General features: G+C 37.5%; 1 protein-coding gene across 4 annotated transcripts in view; it reads right to left on the bottom strand.

Annotated features, from left to right (window-relative positions):
* The window catches only part of TBC1D22B (TBC1 domain family member 22B), a 113967-nt gene that overhangs the window by 81644 nt on the left and 5187 nt on the right, over nucleotides 1-27136 (bottom strand). For all 4 annotated transcript variants that reach the window (XM_077161654.1, XM_077161656.1, XM_077161658.1 and 1 more), the window contains exon 2: nucleotides 9286-9342. In XM_077161654.1, the coding sequence (XP_077017769.1) occupies nucleotides 9286-9342 (57 nt within the window). The remainder of the gene's footprint in view (nucleotides 1-9285; nucleotides 9343-27136) is intronic.

The raw sequence follows: 27136 nt of genomic DNA, 5'->3' as shown, positions 1-27136 counted from the left end.
TTATACATTGCCCTAGGTGTTCTTCAGGATTGTCTGGAATGGTTTTGGTTGGGGTTTGGCAAGCTATGACAGGTAATAATGTGTAACTGAAGCTTGTGTAAAAGTGACCTCCGGAGTAGCCTCTTGACTATAACTGTGTTTATTTTTAAGGTTACTTTCTATTCATGGCAAATTTTGGTTTTCCATTTTATAGCATGATATATGCTGTATTACTTTTAAGATAAATCAATTTGAGCAAATAAAATTTGGTAAATATTAGTAAATAATACGGCAAAAAAATCATGAAAATGGTACATGATTGAAATTTGGGAAACCTAGATTAACCCACTGAAGACAGAGGGCCTAGCTCTAAGTATCACATAGGCTATTCCTACTTCCCTGAACTTTTTCTCTTACTGTCTCAAGCCCCACTCACACTTAGGGTCTGAGGACCCTTATTCTGGTTCCAGAGAACTATCTGGTTTGGGCATTTCTAACTCAGTCTTATCTAGCATTTCTCATAGCCCAAATAGGGAAGCAGACAGTATAGCCTTGTGTAAGTTTACAGTACTTGGGAACTGAAATGCAAAGGGGTAAAAATCATTAAAATGCCTCATTGTTTCTCTCAAAAAGGCACAGCAACTCTAGAGTGAAAACAAGGCTCTGACAAGAGGAAGTGCTGAAGGCCCGGTCTCCAGGAGATGTTTCTACCCCTTGGGTAGAGGTGCTTGGCCTGCTAACCTGACCCCAATCTGTAGATAGGTCCAATATTTATTGTAATATAAGAGACGGTTATTGTTACCTTTTAAGATAGCTATTATTAACATTGATAAATACAGTCTGATAATTCATACAGCTCATCAGAATGTCCTATTATTACGAACAAAAAAAGGGTTAAGATATCACTGAGGCATTATTTTGAAACACTAATCTCACACAGAGTTTAGGGGGAAAAAATCACACAAAATACAAGAAAACACTAGATTACAAGGATGTAGCAGTTCAAATATGATGGAAACGAGATGCCATTTTTCACTCATTAAATTAGCAAATATTTAAAAACTTATAGGCTTCAGTGCTGACCAGGTTATATAGCAAGACCAGCTGTCTTACACTGCTGGTGGGCTGTATGCTGTATAACCCCTCTGAAAAATAATCAGACAACATACACATTGTGAGCCTTAAAATGGTTCATAATCTCTAACCACATGAAAATATTCACAGATGCAGGCAAAGACTATCTAAAATGGCTTATAATGGTGTTATTATTTTGGCTAAAAACTACAAGCGGGGCGATGCAACAGTGGCTCAGTGGTAGAATTCTCGCTTGCCATGCCAGAGGCCCAAGTTCAATTCCCAGAGCCTGGCATGTAAAAAAAAAAAAAAAAAAGACAAAAAACTGCAAGCAATCTAAATATCTAGAAATTGGAAATAATTCAATAAATTATGGTTCAGCCACCAGATGGAACGTTATTCTGCCATTAAAAAAATCATGTTTTTCTGTGGGTGTGTCCCAAGTGTGATGAGAGATCCACAGACCAGTTCTGTTGAGATCCCTGGGCTCCTTGCTCTACCTGCCCTGATCCTGCTGAGACCAGACTCTCATTCCAGCTGATTTCCATTCCCAGCATTCTGCTTCTTGCTCCTTGTCCCCTCCCCCAGCCCTGTACTCACTCGTCTGGTAGGCTAGCTGTTTTTTTGGCTGGGAACTGAACTCAAAGCTGAAATGGGCAGTTGGGAGGTGTGATTTATGTCTCTAACTTCACCCCAGGCTGGAGCTCAAATATAGACCCACCCCCAAGTGACCACTTGGCAAATTTCTTCCTCTCCCTCAAAAATCTCAAGCTCTTCTAACTAGAACTACCCCATAACCACCACCACCCCTCCTCTCTACCACCACTACCATTCACCTCCCTCTCCTGCTGACCATGGTGATGAAAGAATGCATTAACTATACAATCACCTACAGAAGGCAAGATTCTCCTATCAGCCCCAAACAATAGGGAAGTTCCTCTATATATCTGATTTCCTTCCATCCTGTTGTTGGGCCAGTAGTCAGTGGAAACAAAGGGCAGCTGATTCTGACCTCTGAAGGTACCTTTGCAGATTTAAAGTAATCCCCAATCCTATGATTGTTCCTAAAACCTCGGAAGCATTCTCAAAGATATCAGAGTGCTATTTTCTTACTCCTAGTCAATAACACATGAAGATGGGTGCATATCTTCATCTCCCAATTTGTCTAGGGCTAGAAAGCACAGTCATCCCTGCCCCCACAAGCTAAGCCAACATCCTGGATCCAGAAAACAGCTTACAAGGAAGTGAAAGTCTCCCACCTTTACCAGCTAGAAGGTCCTACTAGAAATCTAATTTCTCCTTTTCCTGCTTTAAAAAATTTGTCATCAAATTTAAACTCAGAGGGTTGTTGGAAAGATTAAATATTAAAATAAACTTGAAAGATAAAGAAAACCATACTTTTGAAGGCTATTTAATAACATGAGAAAATAATCTCAGTAAAATAAGTGAAAACAAGACCCAATATTGTACACTTATGATTTTTTTTAATGTATATATATATAGAAAAGAAATAAAACAAAATTAAAAAGCTTATCTCTGGACTTTGGAATTATAGGTGATATTTAATTTCATTTTTATGTTTCTGAATTATTCAAATGTTCTACAATGAGCATATTTTATTAATCAGTGGAAAAAGTTGTTTTTGAAAGTGTTTTGTTGGCTTTGTGAATCCCCAAAATGAGTGTACTCAGAGACCTACTGAATGAACAATCAGAAATGAACAACAGCCCAAATCAAAGAAAATAAAACTGTGGCCACACTACAAATATCTGCCTATGTCAAACATCCATCTACAGGATAGAAGGCAAATTACTCATCTGCAGACATGCAGATGCTGCACGTGCTGGACTCATCCACTAAGACCGCTTCTCCTCTGCCAAAAGGGATCGGGGACCTACTCCATATAGTATCCACCTCAGAAGTTTTGCTGTTGAGAACAAATGGGCAGACATATATAAGAAAGATCTATCATCTACAAAATACTGCACAGGAATAAGGGGCTATTTTTTTTTCTCTTCTCCTTGGAGGCCACGGGTACTCAAGATTGTAGATGATGAATCCAGTGGAGCAACATCAAGTAGTTAGTTTACTCTTTGGATTCCAAGGTTAACTACTGTTTTTTGTTTTTGTTTTTTACTGGTTGATGTTTCTAAATAGCTCCTTGATGTTTTCAGAATTCTTTAAATAAACCATCAAATTGAGATGGTGAACTTTAACTCAGGCCAAACAGTTGACTGGATGCTGACGGTCAAACACTGGTGAAGTATTGGCACATCCCAGCCGGATAAAAATACTATAGGCAAAAGATGGGCCATAGGTTCTAACAGACATTGAGGTTTCCGTTCAAATGAAGGAGGCGCAGCTATTGAGTGGTGGGTACATGGGTGTCTGTTTATATATATATATAATCATCACAATCGATTTTTTATTTCTTTTTTGTGAAAAATGACATGTACAAAAAAGCAATAAATTTCAAAGCACAACACAACAATTAGTTGTAGAACAAATTTTAGAGTTTGGTATGAGTTACAATTCCCCAATTATAGGTTTTTACTTCTAGCTGCTCTAAGATACTGGAGACTAAAAGAAATATCAATTTAATGACTTAGCAATTATATTCGTTTGTTAAACTCGACCTTCTCCTTTGCCCCATTCCCTTTGATCTTTCTATCACACTCTGTAGGGGTATTTGGGTTATAGTCATCTAACTTTTTCATGTTGGAAGGGGCTGTCAATAAAATGGGGTAGGGAGATGAACTAGCTGATGTTCTGGAGAGGTTGGGCCCTCTAGGTTTCAGGACTTATCTGGTCCAGGGACCCATCTGGAGGTTTTAGGTTTCTGGAAAGTTACCTTAGTGCATGGAATCTTTGTAGAATCTTATATATTGCTCTAGGTGTTCTTTAGGGTTGGCTGAAATGGTTTTGGTCGGGGTTTGGCAAATTATGATAGGTAGCAATGTCTAACTGAAACTTTAGTAAGAGTGACCTTCCAAGTAGTCTCTCAACTATATTTGAATTCTTTCTGCCACTGATAGTTTATTAGTTACATTTCTTTCCTCCCTTTGGGCAGGGTGGAATTGTTGGTCCCACAGCGCCAGGGCCAAACTCATCCCTAGGAGTCAGTTCCCACTCCGCCAGGGAGACTTTCACCACTAGGTGTCATGTCCCACGTAGAGGGGAGGGCAATGATTTCACTTACAAAGTTGGGCTTAGAGAAAGCGAAGTTACATCTGAGCAATAAAAGAGGGCCTCCAGAAGTAGCTCTAAGGTATGCCTATAGGTAGGCTAAGCTTCTCTACTACCTACATAAGCTTCACACAAGCCTCAAGGTCAAGGGCTTGTCCTATTGATTTGGGTGTCCCTAATGTTTGACACAGTATCAGGGGATTTTCTGATGGTAAAGTTTACTAGTTCCATATTTTTTCTCCCATCCCTCAACGAACTTTGCCAATACTTTTTGATTATCTGTTTAATATATTCGAGGATATATCTAGGCATTACATTAAGCTATACAGAATTAGAGACCCTCATTCTTATTCTGGGCTCCTTGTGTTTCAACTATTCAAATGAGCTATCCAGACAGGTCAAGTCAGATTATGTGACACAGAAAATTTAGGTTCCAGACAAAATAAAACTTTCTTCCTTTGGTCTCAAAGAGGAGGTGTAGTTCTAAAATATAGACACTGTCTTCCTTAGCCCTGTGTTCTGAATTACTTTAACCCCACCTTATGGGCTTCATTCTTATCTCTAAATTCCAGGTTTGTTATATTTTTGTTTATACCTGTTTAGGCATTTGAAATATTTCATTTTTGAAGCAAAGGAAGATTCAACAGAACTGAGGTAGATTAAGACTTGGAATTTACTCAAATGAAGAGATTTTTGCCAAATAGAAATTGGATGGAGACACATTCCAACACAATGAAGAGGAAAGAAGGGAGGAAAGGCTGTCATTCCCTGTGACAGAAAGACATGAGAGTCAATGCAGACCATTTTGAAGCTGCCAGAAATTATTTTACGGACACCTGCTCCACAAAATTCAAAACATCACCAACTAATTTAAAAAGTTGGCTCTGTCCTGAGGAAAGAGGCCTTCATGGAAGAAGAGGTTGGCATCATCTAGAAGAGAACGAGGGTCTCAAGACAGAATGAGGTTAGTGAGACTACCCACAAAAATGGAAGAGGAGAGGATGAGTGAAAAGGTACTTTGGATTATCGCTGAATGAAAGCATAAAAATCTATAGACAAGGGACAATGGCAGGAAGATTTAAGGCTTTAAAGCATTCCCATGTTAGTTAATTTCGTGCTGTCTAGATGAGATATATGAATTCATACATACTATGTAATAGCTAACATTTATTGACTACTTACTAGGGGCCAGATCCCATGCTAACTTTTACATATATGTACATTTTCTCATGTAATGCTGATTAACAAGCCTACAAAGTAAGTACTGTTATTATTCCCACTTAGAGATGAGGAAATTGAGGCTTACTGAGGTTAGATCATTTGGCCAAGTTCAAACCCTGAGCAGGCGGTTGTGTCAGGGCTTAAATCCAAGTCTACCAGACTCTAGAGACTGCGTGCCCTACAGCTATAAAACTGGTTAAAAAGAAGACTCTAGACGGATCTGTAACGTGGGAGGGGAGATGACAAGAAAACACAGCTATAACTTTCCCCAAATATACATGACTGATAGCCCCAAGCTCTCTCACCTTGTAGGAAAAACTTCCTGTCTACTCACAATGCACTTTGTGTGTCAGATTTTGGTAACCATCATGGGAAGAAGCCACATCTAGGGATGTGGTCCTTGGAAGAGAAATATCTCTCTTCTTTTTAACTCCAGTAATCACAGTCAAAAATTAATCTAGGTAATTCTGGCCAAAGGTGCCTTCAATTTGTAGGCTGCCTCATTTCAACATGGTTCCAACTAATTCATACCTAATTCATGGTACAAGAATGCCACAGTGTGGCTTGAAATTTAACCAGTCTCCTTTAAACAGATCTATATCAAAGTTATAGCAAAACTGACATCTGATAGACATCCTCACCACACCTCCTTACAATTGTATGCCAAATTATAGTGTAGAAAGCACTTTCACAGATACCTCAATTAATCCTTACAATAACCACTCTGAAAGGTGAGTCTTGTTATCTCTATTTTATAGATGAGGATACCAAGGGCTGGGGAGATTAAATAATATACCCTGAATTATGAAGTTGTAAGTGGCAAAGAAAAAGGGATTCAAGAAGTGCAAGTGACACTAAAAATTCTCAAAAACATAATAAATGACGCATCTGAGAAAGGACTTTAGTTGTTTGGTGAACAGTAAAAATGGCAACACAAACACCTGAGGATATTTTGAAAAAGAATACTGGCTACTCTTTTTTGTACTGGCTAGGAACATAAAAGAGTAACTATCCCGCAATTTGATAATTCTATATTACTATATACTGTTTTACTGATCTATCAGTTCCACTTAATACAAATACGATGCAAATTTATTTAGAAAAATGTTTGACACTGGTAAGGGCTGTGAAGCAAGTGGAGAAATTTAGCAACATTCAAATAAATCCACCAGAATTAGGATTTATCATACTTTGGTATCAATTCAGAAAACAATAAATTTAGAAGCTTCTTATACCATCAAGTGACTAATGGGGCTATTGCACAGTAAGACTAGTTTTATCTCAAGCAATAAAATTTACTGCAGGAAATATTATCACTAATGGTGATAATTTAGCAAATTGAAGTCAACATACATGGATGGGGAATGACTTACTGTGCTCATGCAGTTTAGACGATTGAAGACCCTATGTAAAGGCTTCCACTGTGAAACAGATTAACTACACAGTAATTAATGATGGTCTGAGTAGAACGGTAATCACGAAGCAGGGGAAGTAATAAAAATGTCCCAACAAAGGTACTAAAATAAGGGCAATAAATGTTTCATAGCGACAATTAGGAAATGTAAAACAGACTGGTGCAGATCTAGACGCTGTCCCATGTTGCAGAGTATTAATGCTAAACCACCAGATACATGAAAAAGGAAAGCAATTAATGTCAGTGATAATTATATTCTCCCAAATTACAAAGCAAAGTGCCTAAATCTATTGAAAGTATGATTGCAATTCTGCTGAATGATCAGTGAAATTGATGATGGCTTTATATCATTAATAGATAAGAAAAGTAAAGTCTATAAAGTTTGTTTAGGCAGTTTGGGATATTGCCATATTCCCTAAAACCTGTCCTAAATACAGTATAAGGGAAAACTCAGTTGATGATAGGTGCAGAAAAGTCATGGCGACCCTGACCCAAATATAAAATGGTACCTTGGTGTCTATGGATCATACCAACATGAACAGATTGATAGACAGATTTGTAAGTTAGCCATGTGTTTATCAAAGGCTATCATGAGCGGTTCAGTGGTAGAATGCTCGCCTTTCATGTGGGAGACCCAGGTTCGATTCCTGGACCAGGCATCTCCCCACCCCCCCAAAGAAAGGCTATCATGAATTGTGCTGTAATGATTCTACTGCCAATCAACAGATCCTGGTTATGAAAGGAATACTTTTGGCTACAAGTAAGAAAATACTCAACTATGATGTTTAAATGGTGAAGACCATGATTTCAGGGCATGGGCTGATGTGTCTGCAATTCTCTTGGCCTTTCCTGCAGGGTTATGAGTTAGCTGCTACACTTTTAGCACCTCATTTCATACAAACACATTCAAAAGCAGGAAACATGTGAGTGAAGGCAAAAAGAGGCTTCCATCACAAAGTGATCTCTTTCTGATCAAAAAAGAAATCTTTCTGAAAACCCCCCTCAGAAGACTTTATTTTATATCCCACTGGCTAGAACCAGGTCATGAATCTACTCTAGACCAGTCACTGGGATTACCAAGAAATTATTATAAAAAGCTAAAACCAATCTTGGTACTTGCCATAAGTGCACTGCTACATGGTTAATATTGGAATAAAATTATGGTTCTTAAGCAAAGAAGAAGCAGGGACAGTAAAGACTGTTATATGGTAATCAATAGTATTTGGCCAACAAACCAGATAGTCCGTTCTTGATAAAACCAAGGAAATGGTAGAATTCATTAAATTTAATGGAAAGATCATATAAATATCACAGAAAATATGTTGCACCTTAAATAGAAGAGCTGGTACACGGGTGGAAACTGAGAAACATTTTTACAAAAAAGCCCATTGTCTGAGTAAATGAGATAGTTTAATTCCTTCACTCCAAAATGCCATACTCTTCTAGGTTCTAAGGGTATAATGGTGAGCAAAATAAAGTTCCTACCCTCAGGAGCTTGTACTTGAGTAGTTTCCAACATACAAATTGGGCATCTTACAGAAAAGAATTACTTTTCTGTCGTGCTTCCATAGTAATTCAGAGGGCTGTACCTTCTACATACTAGCCAAATCACAAAAAGAAAGAATTGGAAGAATTACAATAAGTTCGCCACAGAATCATCTAAGTTATAAGAAACATTAAAATTAGTAACGCATATATAACACAGCATTTTTCTAGGTACTCTAAATTCTTTGACTGTGAAGAAAGTACGGATACTATTATACAGATCCCAGGAAGAGGAAAAACATGTCTCCTATGACTTCCAAATCATTCATCATTCACTACAAACTATAGCTTTCCTAAAAACAAGTATCCTAAGATTAAGTGTGCCCAAAGAAATAGGCCAAAATTCTTAGAGAATCTGAGAAGGAGACCCACTTTCTAACTCATTTAAATTCATATGGCTGAGTGATGGGCTGTGAAATAAAGAAACAATAAACAAAACACTGGGGTATGAAGGCACACCCAGACATCTAGAGATTTAACCAGGGTCTCATATTTTGAAAATAATTTGAGTTTTATTGGAGAAACAGCCACCAGGGACCTTTTAAATCTCCAGTATCCCTGGGTTTCCTTGAGGATGTCAAAGAGAAAGAAGACATGAAGAATATCAGCCCTACATTTATATTCTATTTGCCCTAGTTCTCATTGTGAAAGAAGGTGGCAGATCTTCCTATATTCGGAAGAAATGAGCCACAAAGAACAGATCTTCTAAAAGAGGGTTATCAATAAGCCAGTTTCAGGAACCATGTTTATTTAACAAAGACCTTTCGCTCAGAACAGAGAACCCAGCACCAAACTTTATGTACACCAGAGAAGGGAGTGGGGAGAATGAAAGAAGTACACACATGAAGGGAAAAATGTCGACTTACTTTTTGGTGAGCTGAGGGTCCAGAGGAGGGTGCTGTGCTCCATACACAGGCTGGATGCTAAAAGCAAGAGGAAAAAAAAGAAATAAATTGCCAGGAAACTAAGTATGTTTGGACAGCACCCCAATATCACAAAATTAGGGACTATGAGAAGTAGGTTACCTCCAAAAAGAACTATATCCAATCCATCTGCAAAAAGAACTATATCCAATCTATTCTTTAAACAGAAAAAATCTTTGAGAATGTTCATTTCCCTGGTGAAGTTTCAGTGCCTTACATACCTGATTGTCAGGAAGTCCTATCTAGAATAAAGGAGTAAGGAAAAATCATGGAAAGAACAGAGTTCAAATGTCAGCTCTAGAATCCAATACTACTGAAACCTTGCGTCAAATTACTTGACCACTTTGGGCCTGTTTTCTTATCTGTAAAATGGGAATATCACCTATCTCAAATGATCATTGGGCTAGAAGACAGTGAAGCTACACATACAAAATCCTCAAGGAAAGAGTGACCCAAGAAATTCTCACACACTGCTGGTAAAAGGGTAATCACTTTGGAAAACAGTTTGGCTATATCTAGGAAGAATGAAATATACATACCCTAAGTCACAATATTTTCACTGTCAAGTATATATCTTAAGAGAAATAAATACCAATATTTTTCAGGAGACATGTATAAAAATTATTCCTAGCATCATGATTTCTATTAGCCCCAGTTTAGAAACAATGTAAAATGTCCATCAACAGCAAATAGAGAAATAAACTAAATCATGTTTGCATTATATATATATGCAACATGTCAGAGCAATATAAATAAGTGAATGGTGCTGCAAGTAAAAGTATGGCTGAATTTCACAAACGTCATGTTGCACTAAAGAAGCAAAGTATAAAGAGTAAATAATGATTCTATATATACATGTCAAAAACAAGCTAAAATGTTTTCTATTATTTATGGATGCATATCTAGTGTAACATTATAAAGAAAGGAAGGAAGTGATTAACACAAAAGGATGGTGTCACCTGGGTGAGGGGGAGGTATGACAGAGAAGGGGCACAAGGGGATTGAGGTTTCTGGAGTGCTGTTGGCTTTGGTGGTAGTTATAGAAGAGTTCACTTTATGATTATTCATCAATTCATACTACTACACACTTTTTTAAATGTAATATATCACAATTTTAAAGAAGTGAACTGACAGTAATTATATTTCAAGCCAAACTGCTTTTCAAGTGATAGAAAAAACATTTTTAACATGTAAGAACTCGGGGAATATGGTTTCTTGATTCCATCCTGAACTAACCACTAGAGGACAAACTTCAACCAAATAAGAGATAAATGGAGAAGCCATGGAAAAGTACTGGTGAGAGGATTTAACCGATTTAAGTTAGGATTAAGTCTCAAATTTGAGGATTTCTGTTTGCAGAAGAGAACATAAAAATGATCTAACAGGTAATATTGAAATGTGAAGGATAAAAAAGTGAAAAAAAGAAATATGATGATTCCCTCACCTTTTACTGAGAAAGGTCAAAAGATATTTAAAGCTGAAACTCAAGAAATAGAGTGGTAAGTATGATTAAAGATATAAAGGAAAATTAAGAAAAATAATATAATCACCTAAAATCAAGTGGGATAAAAGGGGGCAGGAAATGTAACTACTAATTTCATTATTGCTCACTGCAGGTAGTCCACAGACATTCTCTGAAGAAAAAAGTTACACTTACAAATGTGATCACTGGAATAAAAACTTAAATCTCCCAAACTGTCAGAATATACACACACATACTCCTCCCCAAAGCAAACACAGGCTATATAGTGAAATAAAATTTTAAAAGAAAGAGTGAAAGATCAAACACATCAGTAAATTTAGTAAATTACTTTAGTAAATGGGGCTCAATTTACCTATTAAAAGAAAAAGGACTACTATCAACAGCAGACTAGATAAATATATCATAGTAAATCTGTTCAAAAGAATGGAGCAATTGTATATCCACTGAGATGAACTGAACACTAAGACATTAATTGAACAAATGTACCAAATTGTATACATAAAATACCAACATTTTTATAAAACTCTTTAAAATACATAAGCATATTTATATATAATTAGCAGTCTATATTCATAGAATACCTCTGAAAAAGCATCACGACACCAGTAGCAGTGGTTTGCCTCCAGGAAGAGCAACCAGATGACTGGAGGAAAGCGGGGCAGGGAGACAGTTTTCACTGCCATCTTTTAGTACCTTTCGGATTTGGTACCATATACACATATCAACTTTTTAAAAAATTAAACAATCATAAGGCAGTCAGGAGATTTAAAGGGAGAATGTGTAAAAAGCCCTTTAGCACAATTTCTAGTGGGCGGTAATGTGCATTTAATGGTAAAAAGCAGGTAGCTAGGTAGATATGGAAACACAACACAACCTCACATACAGAGTTCAAGAAATGTTAGTTTTCAACTTCCCTCTCATTTTTGTAATTTAATCCTTACCCAATGCTTGGAAAAGAGAACAAGTTTATCAAGTACTTTGTTTGCCATAACAGATGTGAACCTAATGATGCTTTTAAATAAAAATGCAGTCAATTCATTTTCACAATGATTTCTACTGAGATTTCTGGGTGAATATTCTCATAGACGATCTTCAGTTGGATAGTGCTTCTACCTTTTTAGCTGTTTTTAGCTGGTTATTCCCTAAACTTCTCTAGAAACTATGAAGCAACCTATAAACAAACCATTACATAGGCTGCCACTGAAATACAAACTCTGGAAAGCACACAATACTGCTTTAATTTGCTTAAAGGGTTTTCCCAGGCAGTGGGAGAAAAAAATAAGAAGAGTTGAAGGGAAAAGGGAAAGTGGTTCAGTGAGAGGAGGAGCTTAGACAAAACAAAAATTAAAATGCAAAAATAAAGAACCAAAAGGGCTATTGGTTTGTATTTTATTGCTTGTAAGTACTCTAAGATGAGTACACTTGAACTCTCCGAGTCTGTAAGTACTCTCCTTAGTAAAACATAAAGATCAGAGTGATAAACTCTGCAGGAAGATCTCACTGGGCTTGGTTAAGTGACTGAGAGAAAACTATGAGAGTGGACAAAGTACTCCCTGCAAGAAAAAACACACCTAACTGTGCAGGTTCAAGGGTCAGAGGCCATTAATTACCATCCAGAAAAAGGATCTTAAAATCGCTGTCAGGATGCAGAGCAGTTCAGTGGTAGAATTCCACCTACCATGAAGGAGACCAGGATTAGATCCCCGGCCCCTGCACTCCCCTCCACCACCCCCCCAACAAAAAAATTCAACAAATGGTGCTGCAATAACGGAAAAAGAATGAAATGTGACCCCCACCACACAGCATACAAAAAAAAAAAATTGCTGTTAGACTATTTTTTTAAAGACAGCCTAATGTGTACGCACAGCAGAAAGGTCAAGATAAACAATGAGCCCTCTTCCCCCTCCTGCTCCGGCGGCTCTCCAACCACCACCGTGCCCTCTTCCGCCTTCACCGGCTCCTCCGCCACCGGCCTCGACAGCCTTGCCACTCTCACCTTTCCTCCTCCAGAACAGTTACTGGGGGAGTGGAGACAATACAGAGCAGCTCCCGGAGCCACGACGGAGATCAAAGGGACGGCGTACCCCATCCTGGAACGGCTGACTGTCTGGGAGAAGCAGCTCCGGTGAGATCACCGAGGGGCGCGGGCTTTCCCGGGCGGGACGGCAAGTGGCCGGAATCCCTCCCTTCCTCCTTCCCAGGCCAGCTGGCAGAATTGGGCAGGCGGTCCCCTTGGGCCGTGGCGGCTGGCACCCCCACCACGTGAGGCCCCCCGGACCAACTGAGAGAGTTGGGTCGGAAATCCACAGACTGCGGAGAACAGTGACCAGGGGGTCCCTTCCAAACACGTGACTCCCCGGTCCGGCTGGGAACAGTGCACTCTCCTGGGCTGAGACAGCTGGCGCCCTCCCGCCACACTTGGCGCCCCGGGCCGACTAGGAAATTCGGTCGGGCGCTCTCCCGTGCTGCGGCGGCCGGCAACCCTCCCCACGTTCGGACCCGCGGGCCGGCTGGCACTCTTCCAAGACGCTTCGGCTGCCGAACCTCCCCTACGGCGAGAGTTTTCCAGAGTTAAAGGACCCCCAGCAACTTTCACTGGTGGAACCTGTAGACAAACGTGTGCCACGAGCGTCACCTACTGGGCAGGATAAGAAAAACAGAACCCAGAGATCTCACAGAAAAATCTTTCAACCTGTGGGGACCAACACCCAGGGAAATCTGACTAAATGCCCAGACGCCAGCAGAAGATAACAGATCACGCTCAGAAAATTGAAAATATGGCCCAGTCAAAGGAACAAACCAATAGTTCAAATGAGATACAGGAGCTGAAACAACTAATGCTGAATATACGAACAGAAATGGAAAACCTCTTCAAAAACGAAATCGATAAATTGAGGGAGCACATGAAGAAGACATGGGCTGATCAAAAAGAAGAAATAGAAAAACTGAAAAAACAAATCACATAACTTATGGGAGTGAAGGACAAAGTAGAAAAGATGGAAAAAACAATGGATACCTACAATGATAGATTTAAAGAGACAGAAGATAGAATTAGTGATTTGGAGGATGCAACATCTGAATTCCAAAAAGAAACAGAAACTATAGGGAAAAGAATGGAAAAATTTGAACAGGGTATCAGGGAACTCAAGGACAATGTGAATCGCACAAATATACGTGTTGTGGGTGTCCCAGAAGGAGAAGAGAAGGGAAAAGGAGGAGAAAAACTAATGGAAGAAATTATCACTGAAAATTTCCCAACTCTTATGAAAGACCTAAAATTACAGATCCAAGAAGGGCAGCGCACGCCAAAGAGATTAGACCCAAATAGGCGTTCTCCAAGACACTTACTAGTTAGAATGTCAGAGGTCGAAGAGAAAGAGAGGATCTTGAAAGCAGTGAGAGAGAAGCAATCCATCACATACAAGGGAAACCCAATAAGACTATGTATAGATTTCTCAGCAGAAACCATGGAAGCTAGAAGACAGTGGGATGATATATTTATGTTACTAAAAGAGAAAAACTGCCAACCAAGACTCCTATATCCAGCAAAATTGTCCTTCAAAAATGAGGGAGAAATTAAAACATTCTCAGACAAAAAGTCACTGAGAGAATTTGTGACCAAGAGACCAGCTCTGCAAGAAATACTAAAGGGAGCACTAGAGTCAGATACAAAAAGACCGAAGAGAGAGACATGGAGAAGAGTGTAGAAAGAAGGAAAGTCAGATATGATATATATAATACAAAAGGCAAAATGGTAGAGGAAAATATTATCCAAACAGTAATAACTCTAAATGTTAATGAACTGAATTCCCCAATCAAAAGACATAGATTGGAAGAATGGATTAAAAAACAGGATCCTTCTATATGCTGTCTACAGGAAACACATCTTAGACCCAAAGATAAACATAGGTTGAAAGTGAAAGGTTGGGAAAAGATATTTCATGCAAATAACAACCAGAAAAGAGCAGGAGTGGCTATACTAATATCCAACAAATTAGACTTCAAATGTAAAACAGTTAAAAGAGACAAAGAAGGACACTATATACTAATAAAAGGAACAATTAAACAAGAAGAAATAACAATCATAAATATTTATGCACTGAACCAGAATGCCCCAAAATACGTGAGGAATACACTGCAAACACTGAAAAGGGAAATAGACACATATACCATAATAGTTGGAGACTTCAATTCACCACTCTCATCAATGGACAGAACATCTAGACAGAGGATCAATAAAGAAATAGAGAATCTGAATATTACTATAAATGAGCTAGACTTAACAGACATTTATAGGACATTACATCCCACAACAGCAGGATACACCTTTTTCTCAAGTGCTCATGGATCATTCTCAAAGATAGACCATATGCTGGGTCACAAAGCAAGTCTTAACAAATTTAAAAAGATTGAAATCATACACAAAACTTTCTCGGATCATAAAGGAATGAAGTTGGAAATCAATAATAGGCGGAGTGCCAGAAAATTCACAAATACATGGAGGCTCAACAACACACTCTTAAACAACAAGTGGGTCAAAGAAGAAATTGCAAGAGAAATTAGTAAATACCTCGAGGTGAATGAAAACGAAAACACAACATATCAAAACTTATGGGACGCAGCAAAGGCAGTGCTAAGAGGGAAATTTATTGCCCTAAATGCCTTTATCAGAAAAGAAGAAAAGGCAAAAATGCAGGAATTAACTGTCCACTTGGAAGAACTGGAGAAAAAACAGCAAACTAATCCCAAAGCAAGCAAAAGGAAAGAAATAACAAAGATTAGAGCAGAAATAAATGAAATTGAAAACATGAAAACAATAGAGAAAATCAATAAGACCAGAAGTTGGTTCTATGAGAAAATCAATAAGATTGATGGGCCCTTAGCAAGACTGACAAAAAGAAGAAGAGAGAGGATGCAAATAAATAAGATCAGAAATGGAAGAGGAGACATAACTACTGATCTCACAGAAATAAAGGAGGTAATAACAGGATACTATGAACAACTTTACGCTAATAAATACAACAATTTAGATGAAATGGACGGGTTCCTGGAAAGACATGAACAACCAACTTTGACTCAAGAAGAAATAGATGACCTCAACAAACCAATCACAAGTAAAGAGATTGAATTAGTCATTCAAAAGCTCCCTAAAAAGAAAAGTCCAGGACCAGATGGCTTCACATGTGAATTCTATCAAACATTCCAGAAAGAATTAGTACCAACTCTCCTCAAACTCTTCAAAATAATCGAAGTGGAGGGAAAACTACCTAATTCATTCTATGAAGCCAACATCACCCTCATACCAAAACCAGGCAAAGATATTACAAAAAAAGAAAACTACAGGCCAATCTCTCTAATGAATATAGATGCAAAAATCCTCAATAAAATTCTAGCAAATCGTATCCAACAACACATTAAAAGAATTATACATCATGACCAAGTAGGATTCATCCCAGGCATGCAAGGATGGTTCAACATAAGAAAATCAATTAATGTAATACACCACATCAACAAATCAAAGCAGAAAAATCACATGATCATTTCAATTGATGCAGAGAAGGCATTTGACAAGATTCAACATCCTTTCCTGTTGAAAACACTTCAAAAGATAGGAATACAAGGGAACTTCCTTAAAATGATAGAGGGAATATATGAAAAACCCACAGCTAATATCATCCTCAATGGGGAAAAATTGAAAACTTTCCCCCTAAGATCAGGAACAAGACAAGGATGTCCACTATCACCACTATTATTCAACATTGTGTTGGACGTTCTAGCCAAAGCAATTAGACAAGAAAAAGAAATACAAGGCATCAAAATGGGAAAGGAAGAAGTAAAACTATCACTGTTTGCAGACGATATGATACTATACGTCGAAAACCCGGAAAAATCCACAACAAAATTACTAGAGCTAATAAATGAGTACAGCAAAGTAGCAGGCTACAAGATCAACATTCAAAAATCTGTAGCTTTTCTATACACTAGTAATGAACAAGTTGAGGGGAAATCAAGAAACGAATCCCATTTACAATTGCAACTAAAAGAATAAAATACCTAGGAATAAATTTAACCAAAGAGACAAAAAACCTATATAAAGAAAACTACAAAAAACTGCTAAAATAAATCACAGAAGACCTAAATAGATGGAAGGGCATACCGTGTTCATGGATTGGAAGACTAAATATAATTAAGATGTCAATCCTACCTAAACTGATCTACAGATTCAATGCAATACCAATCAAAATCCCAACAACTTATTTTTCAGAATTAGAAAAACCAATAAGCAAATTTATCTGGAAGGGCAGGTTGCTCCAAATTGCTAAAAACATCTTGAGGAAAAAAAACGAAGCTGGAGGTCTCGCGATGTCGGACTTTAAGGCATATTATGAAGCCACAGTGGTCAAAACAGCATGGTATTGGCATAAAGATAGATATATCGACCAACGGAATCGAATAGAGTGCTCAGATATAGACCCTCTCATCTATGGACATTTGATCTTTGATAAGGCAGTCAAGCCAACTCACCTGGGACAGAGCAGTCTCTTCAATAAATGGTGCCTAGAGAACTGGATATCCATATGTAAAAGAATGAAAGAAGACCCGTATCTCACACCTTATACAAAAGTTAACTCAAAATGGATCAAAGATCTAAACATTAGGTCTAAGACCATAAAACAGTTATAGGAAAATGTAGGGAGATATCTTATGAATCTTACAACTGGAGGCGGTTTTATGGACCTTAAACCTAAAGCAAGAGCACTGAAGAAAGAAAGAAATAAATGGGAGCTCCTCAAAATTAAACACTTTTGTGCATCAAAGAACTTCATCAAGAAAGTAGAAAGACAGCCTACACAATGGGAGATAATATTTGGAAATGACATATCAGATAAAGGTCTAGTATCCAGAATTTATAAAGAGATTGTTCAACTCAACAACAAAAAGACAGCCAATCCAATTACAAAATGGGAAAAAGACTTGAACAGACACCTACCAGAAGAGGAAATACGGATGGCCAAGAGGCACATGAAGAGATGCTCAATGTCCCTGGCCATTAGAGAAATGCAAATCAAAACCACAATGAGATATCATCTCACACCCACCAGAATGGCCATTATCAACAAAACAAAAAATGACAAGTGCTGGAGAGGATGCGGAGAAAGAGGCACACTTAGCCACTGTTGGTGGGAATGTCAAATGGTGCAACCACTGTGTAAGGCAGTTTGGCGGTTCCTCAAAAAGCTGAATATAGAATTGCCATATGACCCAGCAATACCATTGCTAGGTATCTACTCAAAGGACTTAAGGGCAAAGACACAAATGGACATTTGCACACCAATGTTTATAGCAGCGTTATTTACAATTGCAAAGAGATGGAAACAGCCAAAATGTCCATCAACAGACAAGTGGCTAAACAAACTGTGGTATATACATACGATGGAATATTATGCAGCTTTAAGACAAGATAAACTTATGAAGCATGTAATAACATGGATGGACCTAGAGAATATTATGCTGAGTGAGTCCAGCCAAAAACTAAAGGACAAATACTGTATGGTCCCACTGATGTGAACGGACATTCGAGAATAAACTTGAAATATGTCATTGGTAACAGAGTCCAGCAGGAGTTAGAAACAGGGTAAGATAATGGATAATTGAAGCTGAAGGGATACAGACTGTGCAACAGGACTAGATACAAAAGCTCAAAAATGGACAGCACAATAATACCTAATTGTAAAGTAATCATGTTAAAACACTGAATGAAGCTGCATCTGAGCTATAGGGTTTTTTTTTTTTTTTACTATTATTACTACTTTTATTTCTTTTCTCTATATTAACATTCTATATCTTTTTCTGTTGTGTTGCTAGTTCCTCTAAACCGATGCAAATGTACTAAGAAACGATGATCATGCATCTATGTGATGATGTTAAGAATTACTGAGTGCATATGTAGAATGGTATGATTTCTAAATGTTGTGTTAATTTCTTTTTTTTCTTTCCGTTAATAAAAAAAAAAAAGATAAACAATGAATTTTATCAGTAAACGTTATCTGAGCCCAAACTGAATGTATTAACACATCCTTGAACTAAACTGTGATGTATCCGTACCAGGAACGCTTTGTATAATGAATCAGTTTACTGTACCTCACTAAACACAGGCAAAAAGTTAGAAAAGGAGGGAAAACCAAAATAATCCCAGAGATTAAATAAAGATAGGCTCAAATAGCCCAAAGATGAAGGTGCTCAATTTCCAGGCATTTATAATTCACCTACGAGCCTGCACTACTCGTACTCTGCCCGGACCCAAACCCAACTCTGGGGTAGGCTGGTGTCCACTCTGCCCTCCAAACATACCCTCATTACTAAATTGGACTCTTTTCCCTACTTCAAAGGCTCATCCACATCTCATTTCAAAATCATATTCATCCTCAGCATTCTCATCAAATTTTACACTCTCTTAGAGACTTTTCCTGACCCTACCCCAAGCATTCACTAACCCCTACCCTCTCTGATGCCCTAAAACACATAATCAGGGCTTACTTTTTTTATATTTTAGATATGTAATGGAAAGCATAATATAACGCAAACACAGATAGGTGGTCACCATTCAGTTTAAGGCATAATATATTATGGCATTAAAATCCCCAGGATACTGCACCCTCCTTTCTAGGAAACCACTCTATTAATTCTGGCATTCTTCTTGTTTTTATGTTTTTATTTTCTATGTATGCATTCCTAAACAATATCTAACCTTGTTCTGCTCATATTTTTAAACTTTACCTAAATGTTGTCATACTGTATATATTTGCTCTTGCTCTGCTTCCAAACCATAAATGTTACTTTAAATATTACTTTTTAATTTCATGGCTGTATGTCTGATTTCTCCAACACAAAGTAAAAAACACATTGCTTTTACACAGTGTTTTAATTTGTTAAGCTGCCAGAATGTGATATACTAAAACTGAAATGGCTTTTAAAAAGGGGAATTTAATAAATTACAAGTTTACAGTTTCAAGCCTATAAAAATGCCCCAATTAAGGCATCCAGGGAAGGATATCTTAATTTGAGGAAGGTTGATGGTTACAGAACAGCTCCGTCAGCTGGGAAGTATGTGCTGGCATTTGCCGGTCCATTGTTCCTGGGCTTCATTGCTCTCAGCCTCTATTCCTGTGGAGTTCCTCACTTTGCTTCTCTGGAGCTAGCTTTCATCTCTTGACTTCCCTTGGCTCTTTCCTAGTTCTGGCTTGCTTAATATGTCATGTCAACGTCTGCTAGGCTCCAAGCATCTCCAAACATCTGTGTCTCTGTTCTCCAAGTGTCGGGATCTGTGTCAGCTCTCTCTCCATTGGCTCTGCTCTCTCCAAAATGTTTCTTCTTTTAAAGGACTCCTGTAAGCTAATGAAGGCCCACCTGTAATGGGTAAAGTCACATCTCCACCTAATCAAAGGTCACACCCACAAGTGGCTGTGTCACATCTCCCTGGAGATTATCTAATAAAAAATTTCCAATCTACAGCTTTGGATCAGGATTAAAAGAGACAGCTGCTCCCACAAAATTAGATCAAGATTAAAACACAGCTTTTCTGAGATACATAATACTTTCAAACTGGCACACATAGTGTAAAAAGCTTTTTATTTTTATTGTGGCAACATATATATAACAAAATATTTGCCCTTCAAGCCAATTTTAAGGGTACAATTCAGTGGCATTAATTATATTTACACTATTTGCTATCACCACCACCATTAGTTACTAATACTTTTTCATCACCCAAAACAGAAATTCTGTATCCTTTAAGTATTAAACCCCAATATCCACACCTCAACCCCTGTAATCTACTTTCTGTCTCTAAGAACTTGCGTATGTATATTCTAGCAATTTCATATATGAAGTCATATATTTGTCCTTTTTCTGTCTGGCTTATGTAATTCAACAAGATGTCTTCAAGGTTCATCCATGTTGTAGCATGTATCAGAAACTCATTCCTGGGCGGGCAACGGCAGCTCAGTGGCAGAATTCTCACCTGCCATGCTGGAGACCTACGTTCGATTCCTGGTGCCTGCCCATGCAAAAACAAACAAACAAACAAAAAAAAAACTCATTCCTATCTATGGTCAAATAATATTCTATTGGATATATATACATTTTGTTTATGCATTCACCTGTTGGACACTGGGCTGTTTCTACCTTTTGGTCATCGTGAATAATGCTGCAATGAACTCTGATGTTCAAATATCTGTTCAAGTTACTGCTTTCAATTATTTTGGGTACATACCTGTAAGTGGGACTGCCAGGTTGTTGGGAATGAATCATGTCCCTGACAAAAGCAATTTCAAGTCTCAATCTCTGATCCTGTGGGTGGGAACCCATTCATAAATGTTATATTAGTTAACGTATGCCCAAACTAAATGAGTAGGCCTTAATCCAATATGGCTTAAGTCCACATAAGCAAAGGAAATTGGACACAAAGAAAAAGCCACAGGGAGTAGCCAGAAGCTGGAAGGCAATGGAACTCAGAAGAGAAGAGAAAGAAGATACCATCATGTACATTGCCATGTGACAGAAAAGCCAAGGAACCCCAAAGATTGTCAGAAGATACCAACTTCAGGAGGAAGCAAACCTAGCCTCTGAAACCGTAAGCCAAAAAATTCCTGTTGTTAAGCCAACCCATCGTGTGGTATTAGTTTCAGTAACCAGGAAACAAAACATACGATAATTTTGCATATAACCTTCGTTTCAGGAAATTACTTTTTTTTTTTTTTGGTAATATGCATCACTCAAAATTCTCCATTTTAACCACTTTCAAGCCTACAATTTGGTGGTATTAATTACATTCCCAATATTATGCTATCATCACCAACATCCATTACTCAAACTTTTCCATCACCCCAAAGAGCAACTCTGCACATATTCAGCGGTAACTCCCTATTTCCTTCATCTCCTGGTCCTTGGTAACCTATAATCTACTATATGTCTCTATGAATTTGCCTTTTCTAGGTATCTCATATAAGCGAGTTCATGCAATATTTGTCTTTTTGTGTCTGGTTTATTATACTCACACAATGCCTTCAAGGTTCATCTATGTTAAAAGGAACTTAATTCTTTTCTATAGCTGAATAATATTCCATCATTTGTATATATTACATTTTGTTTATTCATTCATCTGCTGATGGACATGTGTTGTTTCCACTTTTGGCTACTGTGAATGATACTACTATGATTACTGGCATACAAATATCTGTTCAAGTTCCTGCTTTCAATTCGTTTGGGTATATACCAAGAGGATGGCTGGGTCATGCGGTGGTTCTATCTTTGATTTTCTGATGAACCATCAAACTGTTTTCCATAGTGGCTGTACCATTTTACATTCTCGCCAACAAGGCACTAGAGTTCCAATTTTTCCATACTTCAGTATTTTCTCCACAACATTTATTTTCCGTTTTTTAAATAACAGCCATTCTAGTGTGTATGTGTGAAGTGGTACATCACTGGAGTTTTGATTTGCATGTCCCTAATGGCTAATGATGTTAACCATCTTTTCATGTGCATATTGCCCATTTGTATAACTTCTTTGGAGAAATGTCTATTAAAGCCCTTTGCCTATTTTCTTAATTGAATTGTCTTTCTTTTTGATGTTGAGTTGCAGGACTTCTTTATACATTCTAGATAGTAAATCCTTATCAGATTATGTTTTGCAATCATTTTCTCCCATTCTGTAAACGGTCTTTTTACTTTCTTGACAACGGCCTTTGACACACAAAAGTTTTCAAGTCCAAATTATCTATTTTTGCTTTTGTTTCTTGTGCTTTTGGTGCAATATCTAAGAATCTGTTGCCAAACACAAGGTCCTGAAGATTTTCCCTTTGTTTTCTTCTAGGAGTTGTAAGGTTTTAGTGCTTATATTTAGGTCTTGAAGCATTCTGAGTTGGTGGTTGTACATGGTCTGAGGCAGTGGTCCAATTTCATTCTTTTGCATGTGAAGATTCACATTTCACAGGACCACTTGTTGAAAAGACTCTTCTTTCCACATTGAGTTGACCTGGCATCCTTGCTGAAATTCAATTGCCCTATAGATAGACGGGTTTATTTCTGAAATCTCAATTCTATTTCATTAGTGTATATTTCTATCCTGTGCCAGTTTGAATCTGTGGCGGACCCCAGAAAAGCCATGTCCTTTAACCCTCATTCAATATTGCTGGGTGGGAGAATTTGATTGTTTCCATGGAGATGTGACCCACCCAACTGTGGGTGGTAACTTTTGATTAGATGATTTCCATGGAGGTGTGTCTCCACCCATTGAAGATGGAGCTGCTTACTGGAATCCTTTAAAAGAGGAAACATTTTGGAGAGAGTCCCTTTTTGATAGAGCCACGAGAAAGCCAGAAGGCACTGCCATGTTCGCCACGTCCTTCCAGCTGAGAGACAAACATTGAATGTCACTGGCCTTCCTGAACCAAGGTATCTTTCCCCAGATGCCTTAAATTGAATGTTTTTATAGACTTGTTTTAATTGGGACATTTTCTCAGCCTTAGAACTGTAAACTAGTAACTTATTAAATTCCCCTTTTTAAAAGCCATTTTGTTTCTGGTATAATGCATTCTGGCAGCCAGCAAACTAGAACACATATTGTTTTGATTACTATAGCTTTGTAATATTTGGATTTGGGAAATAAAAAGCATTTTTATTAACATTTTCAAACACAAAAGTACAGAGAATAATATAGCAAGCATCATGAGGAAGAATAAAGGAATGTCATTATTACAGGGTGCTGAAAATAGATGGTAATTAATACGTTAAAATGTCACCTTACGTGTGAGACTAAAGCAAAAAATGTTTGTTACAAAATTTATATTTTGACTAGTGCGTTTCCTAATATGACTTATGTAGATAGTTTGATTGAATGTCATAAGCACTTGGAATCTCAGGTAGGACATGAGATTTTGCTGGTTTGTCCAGAGTGATGCCCCAATGAATCCCAGAGTGATTCGATCAGTGAGTGGAAAAGTATTTGCAAAGCCCCCTTTGGGGAATGGTGAGAATGGGGAGAAATTCAACTTCCCCCAGTTGAATTCTTGATATTCTCACAAGCAGCGTGGACAACCAAAGCTATAGGCTGAGCCCCCAGTCTTGGGGTTTGTCCATTTGAAACTTAACTCCAAAAAGGATAGGTCAAGTCTACTTAAAATTTAGGCCTAAGAGTCACCCCCAAGAGAGCCTCTTTTGTTGCTCAGATGTGGCCTCTCTCTCCAGCCAACACAACGAGCAGTCTCACCACCCTTCCCCTCTCTACATGGGGCATGACTCCCAGGGATGTGGACCTTCCTGGTAACGTGGGACAGAGATCTTGTAATAAGCTGAGACTCACCATCAAGGGATCGAGAAAAACCCTAGAATAAGCTGAGACTTAGCATCAAGGGATTGAGAAAACCTTCTCCACCAAAAGGGGGAAGAGGGAAATGAGACAAAGTATCAATGGCTGAGAGATTCCAAACAGAGTCGAAAGGTTATCCTGGAGGTTACTCTTATGCATCAAGTAGATATCATCTTGTTATTCAAGATGTAATGGAGAGGCTGGAGGGAACTGCCTGAAAATGTAGAGCTGTGTTCCAGTAGCCATGTTTCTTTTTTTTTTTAAACTTTTTTTATTAATTAAAAAAAATTAACAAACAACATTAAGATATCATTCCATTCTACATACACAATCAGTAATTCTTAATATCATCACATAGTTGCATATTCATCATTCCTTAGAACATTTGCATTCATTTAGAAAAAGAAATAAAAAAACAATAGAAAAAGTAATAAAACGAACACAGGAAAGAAAGAAAGAAAAAAAAGATTATACCTACCATACCCCTTACCCCTCACTTTCATTGATCACTAGCATTTCAAACTAAATTTATTTTAGCATTTGTTCCCCCTATTATTTATTTTTATTCCATATGTTCTACTCTTCTGTTGATATAGTAGCTAAAAGGAGCATCAGACACAAGGTTTTCACATTCACAGAGTCTCATTGTGAAAGCTATATCATTGTTCAATCATCATCAAGAAACATCCAGTAGCCATGTTTCTTGAGGATGACTGAATAATGATACAGCTGTCACAATGTGACTGTGTGACTGAAAACTTTGTGTCTGATGCTCCTTTTATCTACCTTGTCAACAAAGGAGTAGAACATATGGAATAAAAATAAATAATAGGGGGAACAAATGCTAAAATAAATTTAGTTTGAAATGCTAGTGATCAATGAAAGTGAGGGGTAAGGGGTATGGTAGGTATAATCTTTTTTTTTCTTTCTTTCTTTCCTGTGTTCGTTTTATTACTTTTTCTATTGTCTTTTTATTTCTTTTTCTGAATTAATGCAAATGTTCTAAGAAATGATGAATATGCAACTAAGTGATGATATTGTGAATTACTAATATGTATACTGATGTTTTATTTTGTTTCTTAATTTTTTAATTAATAAATAAATAAAATATATGTATATATATAGCAAGCATCCATGAACCCATCACTCTGACTCAACAGATGTTAACATTTGTCACTCTTTTAAGAAAATAAAGTGCTAGAAAGACCATTGAACTACCAGTTGCAGCCTCTCAGTCCCATTCCTCTTCCTCCCAAAGAGATAACCATTATCCTGAAGTTAGTATGACTCCTTCCTTCTGTCTTTTTACTTTTAGTATATATTCATGGATCCATAAACACAGGGCTTTTTTTTAAAACATTACATAAAAGATGGCATATTGTACATATCATTCTACATCTTGTATAGAATATACAGAAGATGCAGAATGTAACATATGTTTAGTGGGAAAACTGGAAAGTCAACAATACACAGCTTCCTCACCCAGGAGAAGCCATGGTGCCAACAAGATTTTCAGCTTCTAGAAGGCAGTGGTCTTGCCATGTCTTTTCCCTATGGTTCCCTCACCATCTGGCAGAACTCAAAACATACCAGCAAGTGCTTAACAATACTTACTGAATGAGGATTGGAACTCTACAAAATCCATGCCTCTGCTTAAGCCAACCCTTCTCTAGCTAGACCTAAAAATTTAAGGCAAATACACTGCAACTCAGATATACATATATGAACAGAAAAGAAATGCCACAGGATGTGTTGCAACTGAGACCAAAGGGAGTAAATCCCAGTAAACCTCCAAGTAATTTTCCTTAATAAAACCAACATCACAGAATGTATTGGCTTAGCTGCCTTACATAGTTAGAACAGTGCAAAAACTACCAAAGTAGGGAAAAATCAGCAGGTGTTTGTTCAGTGCTGAAAAAGAAGCTAAAGCAAATATAGGAATAGAGCTATCCAACTCAAAGCCAAACATGTTGGCAACTGATTTAGGTTCATACAATCAATGAAAGTCCTCCAGAACTGGGAATCTATGCTGTCTTACTGATAATTTAGTATCTTATACTCACTTATTTTATTACTAAAGTATTTCTAAGCCATAAATAGGTTGTAACATACCTGGGAACAGTACACTAAGTCTACTATCAGATTCATTAATATTATGAAAAATGACCAAATAACAGAGAAAGTTTTAGTTAAAAATCAATGAACTCTTAAGTAATTCAAGCAATTAGACATTTAAATGGAGGTAAGATTTCCTTAACTTTAATAATAAACTTCTTTGTTTCAAAAGGACAGAGACCCTTTCCAGAAGGAATGGGAAAAAAACTGTAGGGGAAAACAGTTTGACAGTTCCTCAGAAAGTTAAATATAGAATGACCATACAACCAAGCAATTCCACTTCCAGGTATATACCCAAAAGAACTGAAAGCAGGGACTCAAACAGATATCTGCATACCAATATTCACAGTGGCATTATTCACAATTGTCAAAAGGTGGGAGAAACTCGTTTCTATCAATAGATGAATGGATAAATGACATGTGGTATATACGTAAAATGGAATATTATTTGGTTATAAAAAAGAAAGTTCCAATTCATGTTTCAAAATGGGTGAAACTTGAAGACATCATGTTGGGTGTAATAAGCCGGACACAAAAGGATAAATATTGCATAATTTCTTTTAGATGAAGTAAGTAAAATATGCAAATTCATAAAGCCAGAACTAGAATTCAGGTTGCCTGAAGCTGGAGATGCAGAATGGGAGTTAATGCTTAATTGGTATGGAGTTTCTGTTTGGGGTAATGGAAAAGTTTTGGCAATGGGAGATGATGATGAAGACATCATCTGTGACTGAAATTAACACCACTGAACTCTATACTTGAAAGTGCATAAAATGAGAAGCTTTCAATTGCGTTTAAGTTACTTTGCCCTAAAACTTGGCTTTTTC

The sequence above is a fragment of the Tamandua tetradactyla genome, chromosome 5 (assembly GCF_023851605.1).
Source record: "Tamandua tetradactyla isolate mTamTet1 chromosome 5, mTamTet1.pri, whole genome shotgun sequence".
Classification (NCBI taxonomy): domain Eukaryota; kingdom Metazoa; phylum Chordata; class Mammalia; order Pilosa; family Myrmecophagidae; genus Tamandua; species Tamandua tetradactyla.
The sequence above is the reverse complement of the archived record's forward strand: the minus strand, read 5'-3'. Positions and strand labels throughout refer to the sequence as shown.